At 41.1% G+C, this 18,325-nt stretch overlaps 1 protein-coding gene across 4 annotated transcripts in view; it reads left to right on the top strand.

The window, feature by feature from the left end:
• The window catches only part of LOC135700310 (uncharacterized), a 57,651-nt gene extending 43,488 nt beyond the window's left edge, over positions 1-14,163 (top strand). For all 4 annotated transcript variants that reach the window (XM_065220778.1, XM_065220779.1, XM_065220777.1 and 1 more), the window contains exons 4-12: positions 6,293-6,983; positions 7,056-7,322; positions 7,664-7,786; positions 8,335-8,633; positions 8,696-10,363; positions 10,427-10,670; positions 10,733-12,867; positions 12,937-13,196; positions 13,262-14,163. In XM_065220778.1, coding sequence (XP_065076850.1) covers positions 6,293-6,983; positions 7,056-7,322; positions 7,664-7,786; positions 8,335-8,633; positions 8,696-10,363; positions 10,427-10,670; positions 10,733-12,867; positions 12,937-13,196; positions 13,262-13,488 — 5,914 coding nt within the window. In that variant the 3' untranslated portion in view covers positions 13,489-14,163. The remainder of the gene's footprint in view (positions 1-6,292; positions 6,984-7,055; positions 7,323-7,663; positions 7,787-8,334; positions 8,634-8,695; positions 10,364-10,426; positions 10,671-10,732; positions 12,868-12,936; positions 13,197-13,261) is intronic.
• Positions 14,164-18,325: the final 4,162 nt, after the last annotated feature.

Here is an 18,325-nt window from a genome sequence, read left to right on the forward strand (position 1 = left end):
TTAGCTCAAATTATCCATAAAGAATTAGGTATGATTAAAATTTAAATTGAGATCTTCTTTCGAATCAACAACGATTTGGGAAGTCAACGTATCGCATCATAATTTTATATGCCCTTCTGTTATTTATACCTAAACCATTAACATTATATACCTACCACTTCATTCTACCTATGAGCACTATAAAACTAAAGTTGATTTCATGCAAGCAGCAGTCAAACAATTTCCTAAAAGTCATCCATACAACATATTTTTGTTGGAGTTGTCATTTTTCCATAATATTTTTTTGAAAAAAAACGGCAGAAAAAGTTTGGCCCTTCTCAAATGTTAGTCTAGATAAATTTTGGAAAAACTGAGTATGCAAAAGTGCTTATTTAGTCAAAGTCTACACATCCAGAAAATTTTATTGAAATCTGAGAGGGTGCTGCCAGCTTTGATTCGATTTGGCGCGAAATGCGTCTATATGAGCCATGTATAAAGAGCAGCGAATTTGCTCCGTAGTAGTCGAGTACCTATCATGTACATGCTGCAAGTGGTCGAAAAAGAGTTTTGCTCCGACCATTCTGAAAATGCTTAACCAGAGGGTCATGCAGCTCAAAGTAGATGAGGTCATTATTGAGGAACTATCCCCGTTAATCATAGGAAGCCTCAGGTCCTTATGGACTTCCTTGGGAAGCCTAACGGATATCCCAGTAAAGTCAAAGATACTTTCCGAGAAGTCCTATGAAAGCCTCCAAGCTCGTTTTTTTTTTCATAAAATAGATCCTTTCCACTTTATTTGTTCTCAAAGAGATTCCGGGAGGCATCCGGGATGTACTTTAAATGATCAGTTTCTTTAATAAAATTTGTTTGAAATAGTATGACCTAATGCATAATTTTTTCCCCTACTAGACTTGATCCAGAACTTATTCTGAAGGAACTTGTCCGGGAGATAAAAAAAAGTCCATGTGTATTGATGCGTCATATCACATAAATCGTCTATTCCAGTGGTCAAGTACGATCACAACAAGCGACGATTATTTGATGTTGTTTGCTACTCAAGAATTTCAAGAGTATCAAATAAATTATTTGGCTGTTTTCAGCAAACGTGTTTGGCAGTTCCCTTTGCAGTATTTGAAATGCAATAAATGTACCTTACTTCGTTGCTATGTGGATCATCATACTATTTTTTATATTTAAACCATATTCTAAAAATGTTAACCAAATTTTCACAGACGTTCCTTGATGGGTATAGGATAAGCGTTCTACTTCCATTTTTATTTCAAAATTTGGCTGAACCAGTTCTGAGAAAGTCAGTCATGAATATTCAGTGTGAATTTTGGAAAATGATGCAACTTAAAGTAAAGTTTTAGTAAACAAAAAATGTAAAATATATTAAACCAGTTACCTACAAACTAAATTTCAGTCAATACCTTTCAAATTACCTGTAAAGATCAAAAACATGTCGCAAAATGGCATAGATATGAGCAAACAACAAAACCTCTGTCTATCTTTGATTAATTCTTGTGCTATTTTAAGTAAATTTACATTTAAAATGACCGGAAATGAAATTGTTGATTGCAACTTAAACTAGACTACCATTGAAAAATGACCGATAAAAATGCACGTTTCTCTCGAATTGTCTTGGTGTCTTCGGTATTCTCATTCCTTGTCCCATAAGCGACAAGTGCAACGACGACCCCAAGACGGAATCTGGTACTTTTAACACACTTTTTGTTTTGTCCAGTTTAGTGGGAAATGCGTAATGGAGCATTTAAGGCCCAATAGCAAACTAAATGAATTTCAGATTCAACCTTTTCCAACTTGTTTGAAACTTTTCATAATTGTTTGTGATGGACAATCATTCACATTTGAGCTAAAACTTTGTTATTTTTAATCTTGCCAATTTCTTCAAAATGGCGTAGGGAAATTTACGTATTCTAGTAAATTTAAGCAGCATCCACGCTTCTATGGGATTTATCACGATGTAACACACACATATGCAGTTTTTGTTTGTTTACATTCATCTGCTGTCTGCTGTTATATTCATTCCAATCCATAGAATTGTCAAGAAATTGTCAAGAAATCAGCCTTTTAATACATGGCTCGAAATTTGTCACGTGAGTGTGACTATTTTCGTTCTTGTCTAATTTCTTCAGCAACGTTTCCATCTGAACTGCGTGTTAACCTTCTGTTCTAATATCAACAACATTTCAAGAAAAACCTGTCGAAGTGCGTTTGCTCAGTATGATATTTTTCAATAAATTATAGTACGAAACGTCACTTTCAATCGAAATCACGTCTGATACAATGTTGTGGGAAAAAATATTACCAATCTAGGAAAAAATGCATCATTGCTAAGGAAAAATCCTAAGGGGCTAAATTTATTTGTCTAACCTCTCAATTAGGTATTTAGCTAACAATTTTGATGTTTAAGGAAAATAAGTAATTGTAGTATCAATTCTAGAGGGGGTTACCTTAATGCCATTTTAATATAGACGAAGAGTCCATAAATTTGAGGAGCCATTTATACATCAAATAAAACCAAATAAGTCAGAAATAGTGTAACAACAAAACAGCTCTAGTTCATTAGACAAATTTATCAAAGATGGAATGTACAACAAATGTATGCAAGTAAAGCTACTTGTTATTCATTGGAGAGCTATTTATTCATGGAACGTCAGAATGCTGTGCAATAAATCAATCAGCAGTGCAGTTCAGCAGCAAACATTGCCTATGTAAATCGGCCTCTACGGCAAACAATCGCGATTAAATATTCAGTTCACCCTAGTAGATATGATAATTTTCGAAACGAGGTAAACTTTAAAAATTTTATAAAGATTTTTCCAAAGCTAAAATGCCACCTTACACTGTGCGCAAAAAGTGAATCCATCTGTATCTTTGCATCTTTTGTTCCCATTTTCTATGACATACTTGTCACGCGTTGGCACATATATTTGCACGAAACAAGATAACTCCACATTCGACGATAATTAACACTGTCGACGGTCATTTCAAAGTCATTCCTTGACCGAATTCAACGGCAAATGGTGCCATGCATTCCATCCGCTGATTCATTCATTAAATAGAGCAGAAAAAAATTATCAACACGAACTTCTAATTGGCGTACATTGAACTGGAATGCACCGTTGCCAAAAAATATTCCACTCAATCGAGGCACCTGAAAATCACGCGCCACCGACGTGATACTCGCGGTAGTAATCAATGGTGTATCTACACTCCAACCAACTGCGCTATCAACAGGCAACCGGATTTTTCCGACCGCGAATTCAGAAGTGTTTTAAATTGTCGTTAATTTGGCATCACCAGGCTAATTTGAACATTGTTTAATGATGACCAGGACGCGCCACCGCCAGCCGGTCGCCGTGCTACCGCACCGGTACCATCAATTGACCAGACCATTCATGTGGATTGATACTGTACGCTCAACGGCGCAGTCCCAGAGAGATAAGAAAGTACGTCGTAGGTCGTCGCTGAAAATAGCGCTCGTGTACAGACTGCTTCGATAAGCGCATCACGAGAATCGTGCCGTCGCACTTCTTATCGCGCACCATGTGCAAAAGTGAAACCTGTGTGTGGTGAACCATTGATAACAAACTTTTATCATACCAATACTTGGGGCCTACGTATGTTCTTCTTCTTTGAATTTATTACGTCCCTATTTGGAGTTTACGCCGGCTCTCAACTTAGTGTTCCTTGAGCACTTTCAGTTATTGAGATCTTTCTAAGGTAGTATTGTGAAACGGGGTATTTTTGATAATGCAGTTAACTTTGATAGTTGAATATTATGATTAAAGTTATTCTCAGCACTATTTCCTAATTGGAACTTTAGTTCTATTTTGTAGCTTACGGTATTTGAGGGTATCTTTTATATCGTATAAAGTTTTTATATAGTATGTTTTACATATTACAAATGTCTTAAAAAAAAAACAATTCTAGCAGAACAGTCCATTAGGTCTTAAGTAACATTGACAGATTTTCTTTGTATCCCCACGGCCAATTGAAGACATTCTCAAATTTTTAAGTCTGTTATTTGACGCTTAGCATCTTCAACTATGTAAATCGTTAAATTCACGCAGAAGTAATACAAACAAACAAAATAATTAAATTAGAATATACTCCAAAAAACTATCCGGTTCCGGATACTGTTTTTGTATTAGAGTTTTTTTTTTAAATTATGGTCTCAGAAAATTTTAAATTTTGCCCACAAGTAGAATGTATGGTTATAAAGGGCGAACACTAAATTATTGCGACACATTCAACAGGGCATAACTTTTTTACCATTGGGTAAAAATCAACCAAATTTTGCACACTTTCTCATTGATGTGTATTGTGTACATGCTGTCAAACTCGAAGTTGTGTTTTTCGATTCAACGAAAATGGAGGTGAACCAACGCGAGTTGAGAGAACAAATTCTTTCCAAACACCTGGAATTTCCTGACCTGTCGCACCGGCAGTTGGAAAGAAGTTGAACATTCACCATTCAACCGTCTCCAGAGTGTTGAAGCGGTTCCAGGAGCTGTTGACGTTGGACCACGGCAAAGGAGCTGGAAGAAAACCGGGACCGGAGAACAAAAAGACGGAGGGAAAGGTGAAGCGGATGATTAAAGCAAATCCCAACGTCTCAAGCCGTGATTTGGCTAAAAAGATCGGCATGTCGCAGAGCTACGTCCAGAATGCAAAGAAGAGAGCTGGACTACATACATACAAGGTACAGAACTTCCCAAACCGCGATGAGCGGCAACAATCGACGGCTAAAACTCGGGGACGGAAGCTCTACGAGAAGATGCTGACAAAATATGGCTGCTGTGTGATGGACGACGAAACGTATATAAAAGCCGATTTTAAGCAAATTCCGGGGTTGGAGTTTTTCACCGGCAAGAGCCAGTTCGATGTGGACGACAAATTTAAGAAGAAGAAAATATCGAAGTTCGCCTCCAAATATCTCATTTGCTCTTGCGGACTGAGGAGTGAGCTTTTCGTGACAAAGGGCACAGTAAATGGCGAGATCTACAAATCTGAGTGCCTCGAGAAGCGCCTTTTGCCGTTCTTGCAGCAGCACGACGAAGCTCCGCTATTTTGGCCAGATTTGGCATCATGCCACTATTCTAAAAGTGTCCTGGAGTGGTATGAGGCCAATTCTGTCCATTTTGTTCCAAAGGACATGAATCCGCCAAACTGTCCGGAGCTGCGCCCGGTGGAGCAGTACTGGGCAATAATGAAACGGGAACTTCGGAAGAGCAAGAAGACAATCAAAGACGAGAAGGACATGTTAAGAAAATGAAAAAAAAAACTGAGAAACTGGTACCGGATGACACTGTAAAGACTTTGATGGAGGGCATCAAGCGAAAATGCGTTCAATTTTACACTCAAGGCTCCATCGATTAACTTTTCTTTTGATTTTTGAAGTAAATATATGTATAAAACTACCCTAAAATTTTGGTTTGATTCTAAACATTATAAGAAAATTGGCATGACATTTTCGGTGTCGCAATAATTTCGTGTTCGCCCTTTATGAGCGAAACAAAAAATTCAAAAAGTTCAGGGTGGTTAATTTTTCCGGAAAATTTTAGTTAAAGTATTCGGATTTTTCCGGACATCACGTACTTTGAAAATTCATAACTCATGAACTAAGTAACGTAGAATTTGTTTATTCATTAATCGTAAACTCTACGTGTTGGCATAAAATTGTGAGACCCTCCGGCCCAAACCCGTCCCCATTAGTATTATTGTACGGGCAAGTACAATCAAACTCTATATGCCCAGGGCAGTCGAGAGATGTTTCAACCCGAAAAATTCCTAGACCGTATCGGAAATCGAACCCAGCCGCCTCCAGCATTGTCTTGCTTTATTAGCTGCGCCTTTACCGACTGAGCTGAAGGAGGCCCCGATGTACGTACAATCCGCTATTTGCCAGGTGCATTTGGTTCCTGTTTTGCGCACTATAGTGTGTGGATTGTTTCTGTAGGTCAAAGCGTTAAATGTATTGGATGGGAAACATTGATTCGTGCTGATACAAGCATCTACGTCAAATGCATCTTGAACACATCATTGATTAAAAAGTAAACGGGTCTGTTTGGTATACAAACGTCTCACCACAGACGATGAACGACGTCACGAAAAATAAACACGATGCAGAAAATATGCAAAGCATCCGTTATCGCCTTCAACGAGCTCTCACTATATTGCGAATCGTTTAATTTAATGGCAAATAAAAACCACTTCATAAGGAGCACGTGACTCCACAATGACCGAGCAGTTATCTCACGCCGTCGGTATTTGCTTTTCTTTTCAGAGCATCCCGTGGTATACAGTTACCGGAACTGGGTCGTTATGCCACTGGTATTTTCTACCTGGATAAGAATACCCACGAAGAGGCCAAAAAGGACTTCAACTCGTTGGCGGAGAGCCTCGGAATACGGGTGATCTGCTGGCGTGATGTTCCGACTAACCAGGAAGCGGTCGGTGCGGTGGCCCGCAAGAGCGAGCCAATGTCGCAGCAGGTCTTCGTTACGGCCGATGTCGATGAGGAAACCTTCAAGCGACACGTTTTCGTCCTGCGCAAGCGTGCCACCCATGAGCTGGTCCGCCCAGGACGGCGATTCTACATCTGTTCGCTTTCAACCAAGACCATCGTCTACAAGGGTCTATTCACTTCGGACCAACTTTGGGAGTATTATGTTGATCTCTTGAACCCAGATTTTATGACCTATTTGGCGTTGGTGCATACTCGCTTCAGCACCAACACCTTCCCATCGTGGGAACGTGCCCATCCGTTGCGTGTCCTGGCACATAACGGGGAGATCAATACCCTTCGCGGTAACGTCAATTTCATGAAGGCACGTGAAGGCGTCATGAAGAGCGAGCAGTTCGGAGATGATTTGAAGAAGCTGTACCCGGTGGTAGAACCAAATCTGTCCGATTCGGGGTCATGCGATTGTGTGCTGGAGTTTTTGACTCAAGTGGGCAACCGTTCGCTTCCGGAGGTAAGGAAACTGCAATTTCGAGATTACATTCGGACCCAGATATGAACGTATCCATCATCCTAATTCATATAGGCCGTCATGACTATGGTTCCGGAAGCGTGGCAAAACGATCGCACCATGTCGCAGGAGAAACGCGACTTTTACCACTGGTCCGCCTGTATCATGGAACCCTGGGATGGACCGGCACTGATTTCCTTCACCGACGGACGCTACATCGGAGCGATTCTCGATCGAAACGGGCTTCGTCCGTCCCGATTCTACGTGACGCGTGACAACCTGCTGATCATGGCATCGGAAGTTGGTGTATATGACGTAGATCCTAAAGACGTCACGCTCAAGGTAGAATATTTGGAATTTGACTTATATGCTTTTATTTTTTGTAGATCTTTATAACTCATACACACAAATCGTATCATCACATTTGATAGGCCCGAAAGGCGCATCCGGCGCGTTTCGTGGAACAATGCCCATCAGAGTAAAAGATTAACCGGTAATTTTTAACTCTGGTAGAGTTAAGTGAATTTTCATTGTTGCTCTTTTTTTGTTAAGGCTCTCCCTCTAAAACACACTTGCCGTCCCACCAGAACAAAAACGATTCTAATATGTCAATTTCAATTCTCTTTTGGAATCGAATCGTTTGTGGTTTGATTGCGAATTATTATATAAAAAAAAATCAATAGAGTCGTCTCAAGCCAGGCCGTATGCTTTTGGTGGACACGGAGAAGAAAGCGCTAATTCAGGACGTCGAATTAAAGTCGCAGATTGCCATCTCTCGTCCACACTCGGAATGGCTACAGCAGCAGGTAAGCTTCGAATATGTCTTCAAATAACCAACTGCAATTTCGAATTTCAGCTACTCGTTGTCCATATGTGCCTGTCCACATCCATCAGGTAGAAACTAACCACCATTCTCACAAAACACCTCATGACACACGAAGGCGTTGTAAATCACCATCAACAAACCAATATCACATACTCAAATTTCGAACGCATTTAACACTGAACTATGAAACACATATTAATCGTTTCTGTATTTTCTCTCTGTTTCATCCTTCACATTTATCACACAATCAAATATTTCAAAAATATACCAATATTTTCGGCTCAATCTAACCTACTAAAGATGGTAAGTTTCCAAATTGGCCCCCAAAATTGTTGTTTGTAGTTGTTGGTTACCTAGTTAAGTATTTGTGTTTGTTTGCACCATCCCTAATTCTGCTGATTCCACCGTAGCATGATCCTAATACTCGCAGCCTCCACGTTAGAATGCCTAATTGCGTTGATCCCTTGAACACTCATAGAACAATATAAGCGAGTTCGTCTAATGTCAGTTTCTGACCGTCATTTATAGATAACTATGGATGAAATCCGTCAAGCCGCTGAGGATCGAAACCATTGCACCGATTTGAGTGGCTATCGTCCCCCGGAGGAAGAGCGTGGTATGATGGATCCGCGACTACAGTTGTACGCCTACACCACTGAAACCATCCACATGCTGCTACTTCCTATGATCAAAGACAAGAAGGAAGCCCTCGGATCGATGGGTAACGATGCTCCACTAGCCTGTCTTTCTGCATTCCAACCATTGCCATATGACTACTTCAAGCAACTATTCGCCCAGGTTACCAACCCACCGATTGACCCATTCCGGTAAGATCTGCAGGCAGAAAATCGGTCACGAAACTCCTATTAACATTCTGTTTCCATTACAGTGAAAAGATCATCATGTCTCTGCAGTGCCCAGTTGGACCGGAAGCTAACCTATTGTGTGCAACGCCATCGCAGGTTCATCGAATCTGGCTGGATAACCCGATCCTAAGCATCCCGGACGCAGAAATTCTCAAGCGGAATGAGCACCGCGGATGGAAGACCAGGGTGATCGATATCACATTCCCAGCCAAAGAAGGACCCGATGGCTATCTCACGGCTCTACGCCGTGTGTGTATGGAAGCGCATAATGCCGCCAAGGGAGACTATCAGTTGATAATGCTGTCTGATCGTGCTTCCAGTAAAGATCGAGCGCCAGTTTCGGCCCTGCTCGCCCTGGGTGCAGTGCATCATCATCTAATCGAAGGACGTCTACGCATGAAGGTCGGTCTTTTAGTCGAAACGGGAGAAGCACGTGAAGTTCACCAGATGTGTGTACTTTTGGGATATGGTGCCGATGCCATCTGCCCCTATCTGGTATTCGAACTGGCGGAAGCGTTGCGTGACGAAACTGTTATCGACCCGTCGCTGACAAACGAAACTATCTACAAATCATACGCACAAGCCGTTGAAACGGGCATCCTGAAAGTTATGGCCAAAATGGGTATCTCGACCCTTCAATCCTACAAAGGTGCGCAGATTTTTGAGGCCGTCGGAATGGGATCCGATGTGATTGATTTCTGCTTCCGAGGTACTCAGTCTCGCATTGGGGGCGTCAGTTTGGAAGTTCTTGCCCAGGAAGGCCTTCAACGACATGAACTGATCTACGGTAAGCATAGTGTTGATATGAAAATCCTTCGAAATCCCGGTCAATACCACTGGAGAGCTGGCGGTGAAGGCCACCTTAACGAGCCGGCTGCAATTGCCGCTCTTCAGGAAGCCTCTATAAATGAAAATAAGGGAGCCTATGCCCGCTTCCGTGATACAACGATGCAAAGCGTTCAGCTGTGTGCTTTGCGTGGTCAACTAGAATTGATCAAAGGTCGTCCCAAAATTGACATATCTGAGGTCGAGTCAGCCAGCGAAATTGTCAAACGGTTCGTCACCGGGGCTATGAGCTTTGGCAGTATTTCGCTCGAAGCACATTCTACCCTTGCCATTTCCATGAACCGCATCGGTGGCAAGAGTAACACCGGTGAGGGAGGTGAAGATGCCGATAGATATCTGCACCAAGATCCCAAAAACAGTCAACGATCCGCCATCAAGCAGGTTGCATCCGGTCGTTTCGGTGTAACTGCCGCTTACGTTGCCAACGCGGACGATCTGCAGATCAAAATGGCTCAAGGAGCTAAGCCTGGAGAGGGAGGTGAACTGCCTGGCTACAAGGTTACAGCGGATATTGCCAAAACGCGTCATTCGGTGGCCGGCGTGGGACTGATTTCGCCTCCACCGCATCACGATATCTATTCCATTGAAGATTTAGCTGAACTGATCTATGATTTGAAGTGTGCCAACCCGAAAGCTCGCATCAGCGTAAAGCTGGTATCGGAGGTTGGAGTGGGCGTTGTGGCATCTGGCGTTGCGAAGGGTAAGGCTGAGCATATTGTCATTTCTGGCCACGACGGCGGCACTGGTGCTAGCTCGTGGACTGGCATCAAGTCAGCAGGTTTGCCGTGGGAGTTGGGTATTGCTGAAACCCATCAAGTGTTGGTGATGAACGATTTGAGGTCTAGGTAAATATTGGATAACAATAGTTTTGAGAACAATAATCAAACAAATTTTCTTCGCAAATACAGAGTGGTTGTCCAAGCCGACGGTCAACTCCGCACTGGATTCGATGTCGTAGTGGCCGCGCTTCTCGGTGCCGACGAGTTTGGTTTCAGTACTGCTCCACTCATCGTTATGGGATGTACCATGATGCGCAAGTGTCATTTGAATACCTGCCCAGTCGGTATTGCCACCCAGGATCCGATACTCCGAGCCAAGTTTGCTGGCAAACCGGAGCATGTAGTCAACTATTTCTTCATGCTAGCAGAAGACGTAAGTTGAAAATATTTCCCGCATACATAATTCTAACTAAAAATATAATCTATTTTATCTAGATCCGCGAGATTATGGCTAGCTTGGGGCTCCGAAAGTTCCAGGAACTGATTGGTCGCACCGATTTGTTGCAAGTGCGCGAGGACTTGACGAACAAAGCCGCTCTGTTGGACTTGCAAATGCTGCTGAAGAGCGCCTTGGATCTTCGACCGGGAACTAACATCGTCGGGGGCTCGCTGAAGCAAGACTTCGCTTTGGAGAAGCGTGTCGATAATATACTGATTGAAAAGTGCCGCGGAGTGATCGAGGGAACCGAACAGTCGATCACTCTAAACATGGACATTAAGAACGAAGAACGAGCTTTCACCAGTACTCTGAGCTATGAAATAGCCATTAGGTATGGAGATGATGGTCTACCGAATGACCGGTCCATTTACATTAATCTGAAAGGTTCTGCTGGGCAAAGCTTCGGTGCCTTCTTGGTCAAGGGCGTCAATCTCTATTTGATCGGCGATGCTAACGATTATGTTGGCAAGAGTTTGTCCGGTGGCAGCATCATTATTCGGCCACCACATGAATCGAATTTTGAATCACACTTGAACGTTATCGTCGGAAATGTGTGTCTGTATGGTGCTACATCTGGTAAGGCGTTCTTCCGAGGTATTGCTGCCGAGCGGTTTTGCGTGCGCAATTCTGGAGCTACGGCTGTCGTAGAAGGTGTCGGCGATCATGGTTGCGAATACATGACTGGGGGAATGGTGTTGATTTTGGGATTGACGGGAAGAAACTTTGCTGCCGGCATGTCCGGAGGTATCGCGTACGTTTTGGATGTTGACGGATCATTCCGTTCCAAAGTCAATCCTGGTATGGTTGAGCTTTTGGGATTGGATACAGATGAAGATCGAGACACTGTAAGATCTTTGATGCAGGAATTTGCCAATGAAACGGGTTCAATTATTGCCCACGATTTGTTGACTAGATGGCCTGAGTCGTGTAACCGATTTGTGAAGGTATTCCCATATGAATATCAGAAAGTTTTAAAAGCCTTGAAAGAAGAACAGGTGGCTGTTCAGAAGGATATTAAAGCAATAAGTAATGGAACACCGAAGCACGAACCAAAGGTGAAGGATATTGAAGAATCAATTCAGGATGCTGTTCTGGCCAAGAAGAAACTTGATCTAGTGTTGGATAAGACACGTGGCTTTATTAAATACAAACGCGAGACATCGGTCTATCGGAATGCGGTTGAACGTCAAAAGGATTGGAAGGAAGTTTACAACTTCCCTCATGTCCGTAAAAATCTAAAAATGCAGGCGGCTCGTTGCATGGAATGTGGCGTGCCCTTCTGTCAGTCCAGTTCCCATGGATGTCCCCTAGGAAACATAATTCCTAAGTGGAACGATTTGGTATTCAATGGCAGCTGGAAAGAAGCAATTGCCCAGCTTCTTCAGACGAACAACTTCCCAGAATTTACAGGACGAGTATGCCCAGCTCCGTGCGAAGGAGCATGCGTCTTGGGAATTTCTGAGCCAGCGGTTACAATCAAAAATATTGAATGTACGATCATTGATCATGCATTCGAGCAGGGATGGATCGTCCCACAGGTTCCAGAAGAACGAACCGGCAAACGTGTTGCAGTTATTGGATCCGGTCCAGCTGGTCTGGCCGCAGCACAGCAACTGAACAAAGCCGGCCATTTGGTAACGGTTTATGAGAGAAATGATCGCCCTGGCGGCCTTTTGCAGTATGGAATTCCAACAATGAAATTATCGAAGGAAGTCGTTAAGCGTCGTATTGATTTGATGGTAGCTGAGGGTGTCGAGTTCAAATGCAATGTACATATTGGAAAGGACGTAATGGCATCACAGTTGGAAAACGAATTCGACGCTGTCTTGTTCACAACCGGTGCTACTTGGCCACGTGACTTGAACCTACCGAACCGTGACCTGAAGGGTATTCACTTCGCCATGGAATTCCTAGAAGCTAGCCAGAAGAAGCTAATCGGATCGCGCCCGGATTGGATTTCGGCTGAAGGAAAGGATGTACTTGTCATCGGTGGGGGCGATACGGGTTGTGATTGCATTGCAACATCTTTGCGACAGGGAGCCAAGTCGATTACTACGTTTGAAATTCTACCAACACCACCGGAGAAGCGTGCCCTTGATAACCCATGGCCACAGTGGCCTAAGATCTTCCGGTAAATGAACTGCTTATTGCCGAAAGTGAGTAGATTATTGATTTTGATGTTTATTATTCTTTTCCCTAGAGTCGACTACGGCCATGAAGAGGTGCGAGTTAAATGGGGTAACGACCCACGCCAATACAGCACTACCACAAAGGAATTTGTAAGCGATGGTAACGATCACATCAAGGGAGTCAACACGATACAAGTAGAGTGGACCCAAAGCCCAACCGGACAATGGAGCATGAAAGAGGTACCTGGATCTGAAAAGTACTACCCAGCTGATCTTATCCTGCTAGCCATGGGCTTCTTGGGCCCGGAGAAGCTTGCACCTACAGAGATGAGTAAGTATAGCATCGAATCATCGAAAATCACTTCAGAATGGTCTAAAATGTGTATTCATTAACAGAACTTGAGCTTGATGGAAGAGGTAACATCAAAACTCCTGTTGGTAACTATGGAACCGCCAATCCCAAAGTATTCGCCGCCGGTGATTGTCGTCGCGGACAATCGTTGGTGGTTTGGGCCATTTCTGAAGGACGACAGGCAGCCCGTCAAATTGATGCCTATCTTATCGGTAAACCAAGTTCGTTGCCAGGTCCAGGTGGAGTCATTGATCTAGTGAGATCATCCTAAATCTCCGTATAACTACACACCATAGATGTTTAGTAAGATTTTGACTAATGACTAGTTGACGTCTATTTCTAACGATAGATTCGGTAACGTTAGTTCCAGGTGAGGCATTGATCAATCAATCGAAGAAAATAGTGACAGGTTTACAGACACAAAAATGAACGTTTGATACGTCCCAACGGTTCACAATGAACCCTAAACAGATTGAAATATGAACTACACAAATCTAGTGATTCTCATGTATTTCTGTTATTTTCTCCTCCGTGCGATATTTTCATCATTTCACACATTAACCTATTATTTACTGAAAATCATTCTTAGTTGTTAATTTAATTTTTAAGCAACTTTATAAAATTGCTTGTATTATTGTTAGACACCGAAAAACTGCTTAGTAACGATCAATAAAAGTTATTTTTTTTATTTTTTGTAACCACAACAACCAAATTTTCATAATCATTACTTTAATAAGGACCCATTTTGTTTTACACTGTGATTATATAATTTCGTTTAGAGATAGCAATGTTGCCAACTGTGAAGTGACAACCAAAAACCAGAAGATGCAACGTATCTGTGTTATTATTGTCATTTTTACAAAACATAAAAAATAAGAATCTTAATCATGTTGATTAGTTTGCTATTTGAGTTTAGCTACCGAAAATACACTTATACTGTTCCTTGCGTTGTCTTGTATTTTGATTTTTCTTTCATCCCTATTCTATATTCTAAATTTATTCATAGACACACTTCACGTTACATTGAAATATCATTACACTTCTCCGCGCAAAAGTTCAACAAAACACAAAAATCAATATACTTCCAAAATACCTCCTTCATGACCACCGGCTATCTCTCGTTATTCTAACGGAACCATATTTGGACATCGTAGCCGTATCTATTGTCTTAAACTCAGGTCATCAGCGATCTACAGCGCTCTGAATGCGAAATAAAACAGTCAATTAAGTGGCGCCTGCAAATTTGTTTTTTCTCAAGACGATATTCAAAATTTACCAGTTGAACCAATGACACGAGTTATTTATGTGTACTGACAATAATTAGAGATTTAAAATGTGTGAGTTTTGAAAACAATACTTTCCAGCAGAAATGTAATAACAAAAAGCTTACAGTAGGAATGTTGATCTTAATCAATCACACATAGAACAACATGGAACAAAAAGAAAGCTACCCAACCCCCGAATACAGAAGAGCGCAAATCGAACAAACAGTCCAAATGCTCTAAAATACAGGACAGACTCTAAAACTCTGTAAAACAAACTGTAGTGTATTTAGTTGTTAGTCTGCTATACTCCCCTGTGTTATCGAAAAAGACGATTTCTCTATATGTGACAGCAATTAAGGTTCGAAGTTTCCAAAACTGTCTTGATGAACATATTTACAAACAGTTAATGAATTAGGTTAATGTTGAATCAATTCGCCGGAAAATTCGCATGCAAATTCGGAATAATCAATTCAAATAAAACAATTTGAACAAACATAATCAGCACGTCTAAAACGATAAAACACACGCTTATAATTGTACAATTAGCTGTGAAAAAAAAGCGCATATATTTAACCTTTAAAATTCGAAACAAAGCTATAAACCGAACAAACTTGTTACAACTATATATACACAGGAAATTAACAGTTACAAGCAAATAAATGCGCTGATAACAAAACCGTCATGTATATTATACACAAAGACTCCGGTATATACACATATGAATATTAGCTTGAAGTTGTTCAATAAATGTAGAAATGCATATTTGTTGCGCTTTTTTTTTTTTGCTAACCTGGTTCACGAGGAAAGCATACATATACCATCCTAAATTGCATTGGCGGCGGCACGGCGGTAAGTATGGATGATATCACCTGAAAATTAAGCAAACCGAAGTCGCTTCCAACAATTTGCGAATTTTCATGCACCATTTACTGTGACTATCGTAAGATCATTCATTTTAGGCATATGCGGTTTTTAGCATTTTTTAAATGGAAACGCTTATTGATTGCGGAAATCTAGCGATCATTTGGTTTACATTAGAGTGTCTGTTCAGTGTTGGCATCTAAATTAACGGTGATTATGAGCCGCTAGTAACACAAGATGAGTCACTCCCCCCTATTCTGCGAGTCACGTGACTCTCTGTCACCGGTGTGGTGACAATAGTCACCTCGTGTGAGGTGACTCTCCATTTGATTTGCACGGAGAGTCACCTCACACGAGGTGACAATTGTCACCTCACCGGTGACAGAGAGTCACGTGACTCGCAGAATTAGGGGGACTGTTACATACTGCTGTTGGTTCTCATCCAAAATGACTGGTAAAAAAGGCATATGACGTATTTAGACCTATCACTTTCAGTGTCACGTCAACCATCAAGAGAAAACAGAATTTATCCACCTATGGTGAGATTTTAATTAATTAAATTCCGAAAAAAAATTGCTGTAGTCCGTATTTAGTGAAGAGAAGTAAGATTATTTTTGAATTATATGTGAGTTTATGTTCGAATTTTCATGCGATACGTCTTGACTAATGGCAGATTTTTGACAAGGAGCACTCGGAACATATCCAATGTAAATGATCATGTATTTGAATTTAGGTATCATTTTAATTTACTTCAGATTCAGACTTTCCCGGTGCAACCTGGAACATGTGTGGCCAATGTATACTTGTTGCACTTTCAGGCACTACCTAGAAAAAAAACTGGAAAACGTGGAATTATCAAGGAATTGTGCCATAAATCAGGGAATTTTCGTGAAGTTGCTTCATTGGAGTTGTTGAATCACTTGATATTTTTTTTAGTTTGTTAGCTGACTCTATTTTTATGGTGCAAAGTTTTGAAAATTATCAAACTTGAATTTTTCTGAAGAGCTTTGAGTGTGTTGGTTTATTTCCTTTTAATTCCGTTATAATTGCTTATCTTTTGACAGATACGCGTATTTCGTCTACTACTTGCTGACTTCATCAGTGCCAAGTACTCAACACCACCGAAAAATCCATCTTTTATCAACGAATTATATACTAATCAATAGTTACTATCAGCAGGTATCCACTGCCATGTCACAATTTACCTAGCCAGGTACCGAAATTTAGTTTAGATTGAATTTTTCTATAAATCATATATCTTACGAGAGTTCCCAGCATTTTAAAAATGTTTTTCTAAGTCTCAGAATCATGAAAAAGCAAGTGTATTTTAAGTCCTAGAATATTTTTTTTTGCTGTGCAAATCAACTTTGATCAAATTGCAATCGTGCAAACGGGCGGCATCATATTTTTTACTCAAATCGCGATCGAACATTCCTGGGTTGCTTCTGATGGACCTCACAACCTTTCTATGGAGCTGACGGTTGGCAGTTCCACTCCGGCGTTTACTATGAGGCTTCCGATACGTCGTTGAGGTTTCCCTGTACGTTTTGAACACGTGCCATATTGTGTTTCTAGGAAAAATAGTAAACGCTGGAGTGGAACTGCCAACCGTCAGCTCCATAGAAAGGTTGTGAGGTCCATCAGAAGCAACCCAGGTATGTTCGATCGCGATTTGAGTAAAAAGTATGATGCCGCCCGTTGTACAGTGCAGTGAATTCCAAACAGATCACTGAAGCAGAATACCGTAGCTAGAACCCATGCTTGAAAGCTGTACGACAACCGACAACCTACTGACTAAGACTTATGGATGATGAAACCCATGTAAAGGCCGACTTCGGGCAGCTTCCAGGACCAAAATTTTACAAGGCGATGGCTCTAGGAGGTGACCCTGGCAGATTCAAATTTGATTTTGCTGATAAAGGTTAAAGGTTTTCGTCACTGAGAAAATGATGAACTCGGAGGTTTACGTTACGGATATCTTCAGAAGAAAATTCTGCCCTTCATCCAGTCACATGATGGTCCGGTGACATCTTGGCCGAATCTTGAGGGTTGTCACTACAGCCAGGAAGAACTACAATGGTACAATGACAACGAAGTCCCGTTTGATCCGAAAATTCTCAATACGCCCAATTGTTCCCAGCTCAGTCCCATTGAAAACTACTGGGTACAGTCATCAAAACGGCAGCTCAGATGAAAAATTGGTGGAATAAAATCGCCAAAACATTGGACGAGCCCGTTGTCCGCCGCTTAATGGAAAAGTTCGATAATTCCATCAAAACCACAATGAATAATTCGTTTCGTATTTTTTTCTTAAAATATAAGGAATAGCATGCATTTGAGTGAAACCCGTTTTCCAATCCGTTAATTCAAATCCGAAATAGACCCAAATGATGTTGTTCCATTACTAAGTGGGCCATGCTTCATAACATTTTTTTTTCAAGCTTCAGAACTTTTTTCTTGAAATTTTTGCAAAGTCACAGAATTATGTTCTTGTGATTATCGGATTATGGCTCAGCAGGCTTGAATTTCATTTTTTTTTTCGGTTGGACGTTTCGGTCCAACAGCGAGAGCGTGGAAGCGACTGAATCGAAGTTCGTTTGGTATTTTTTAATACTGTTGAGCCTTATATGGAAATCACTAAACTTACCGATTCAGCCGTATATTAAATATGGGGAGAAATTGATCATCGGGATGAAATTGATCAAAATACCTTGCATTTTTAGCTGTTCCTTATAAATATTTGGCTTACAAATATTAAGAGAAATCCTTATAGTATTTCATCAAGGAACTCTAATGATTGTTTTGATAAGTTTTTTGGATCGAAAAAGATTATTTTTGGATATAAATTTAAATTTTATTTTCTTGAATTATCATCATTCACAAAAAAACAACAATACATTTAATACAGCTACCATTGAACTTGGAATTGAACTCTCATGTGATTTAAAGTCTCGCATGATGAATTTATGTTTCAAGTCTGAA

Source organism: Ochlerotatus camptorhynchus, unplaced genomic scaffold, assembly GCF_037179485.1.
Source record: "Ochlerotatus camptorhynchus isolate MF236.1 unplaced genomic scaffold, CSIRO-AGI_Acam_v1.1 ptg000132l, whole genome shotgun sequence".
NCBI lineage: Eukaryota > Metazoa > Arthropoda > Insecta > Diptera > Culicidae > Ochlerotatus > Ochlerotatus camptorhynchus.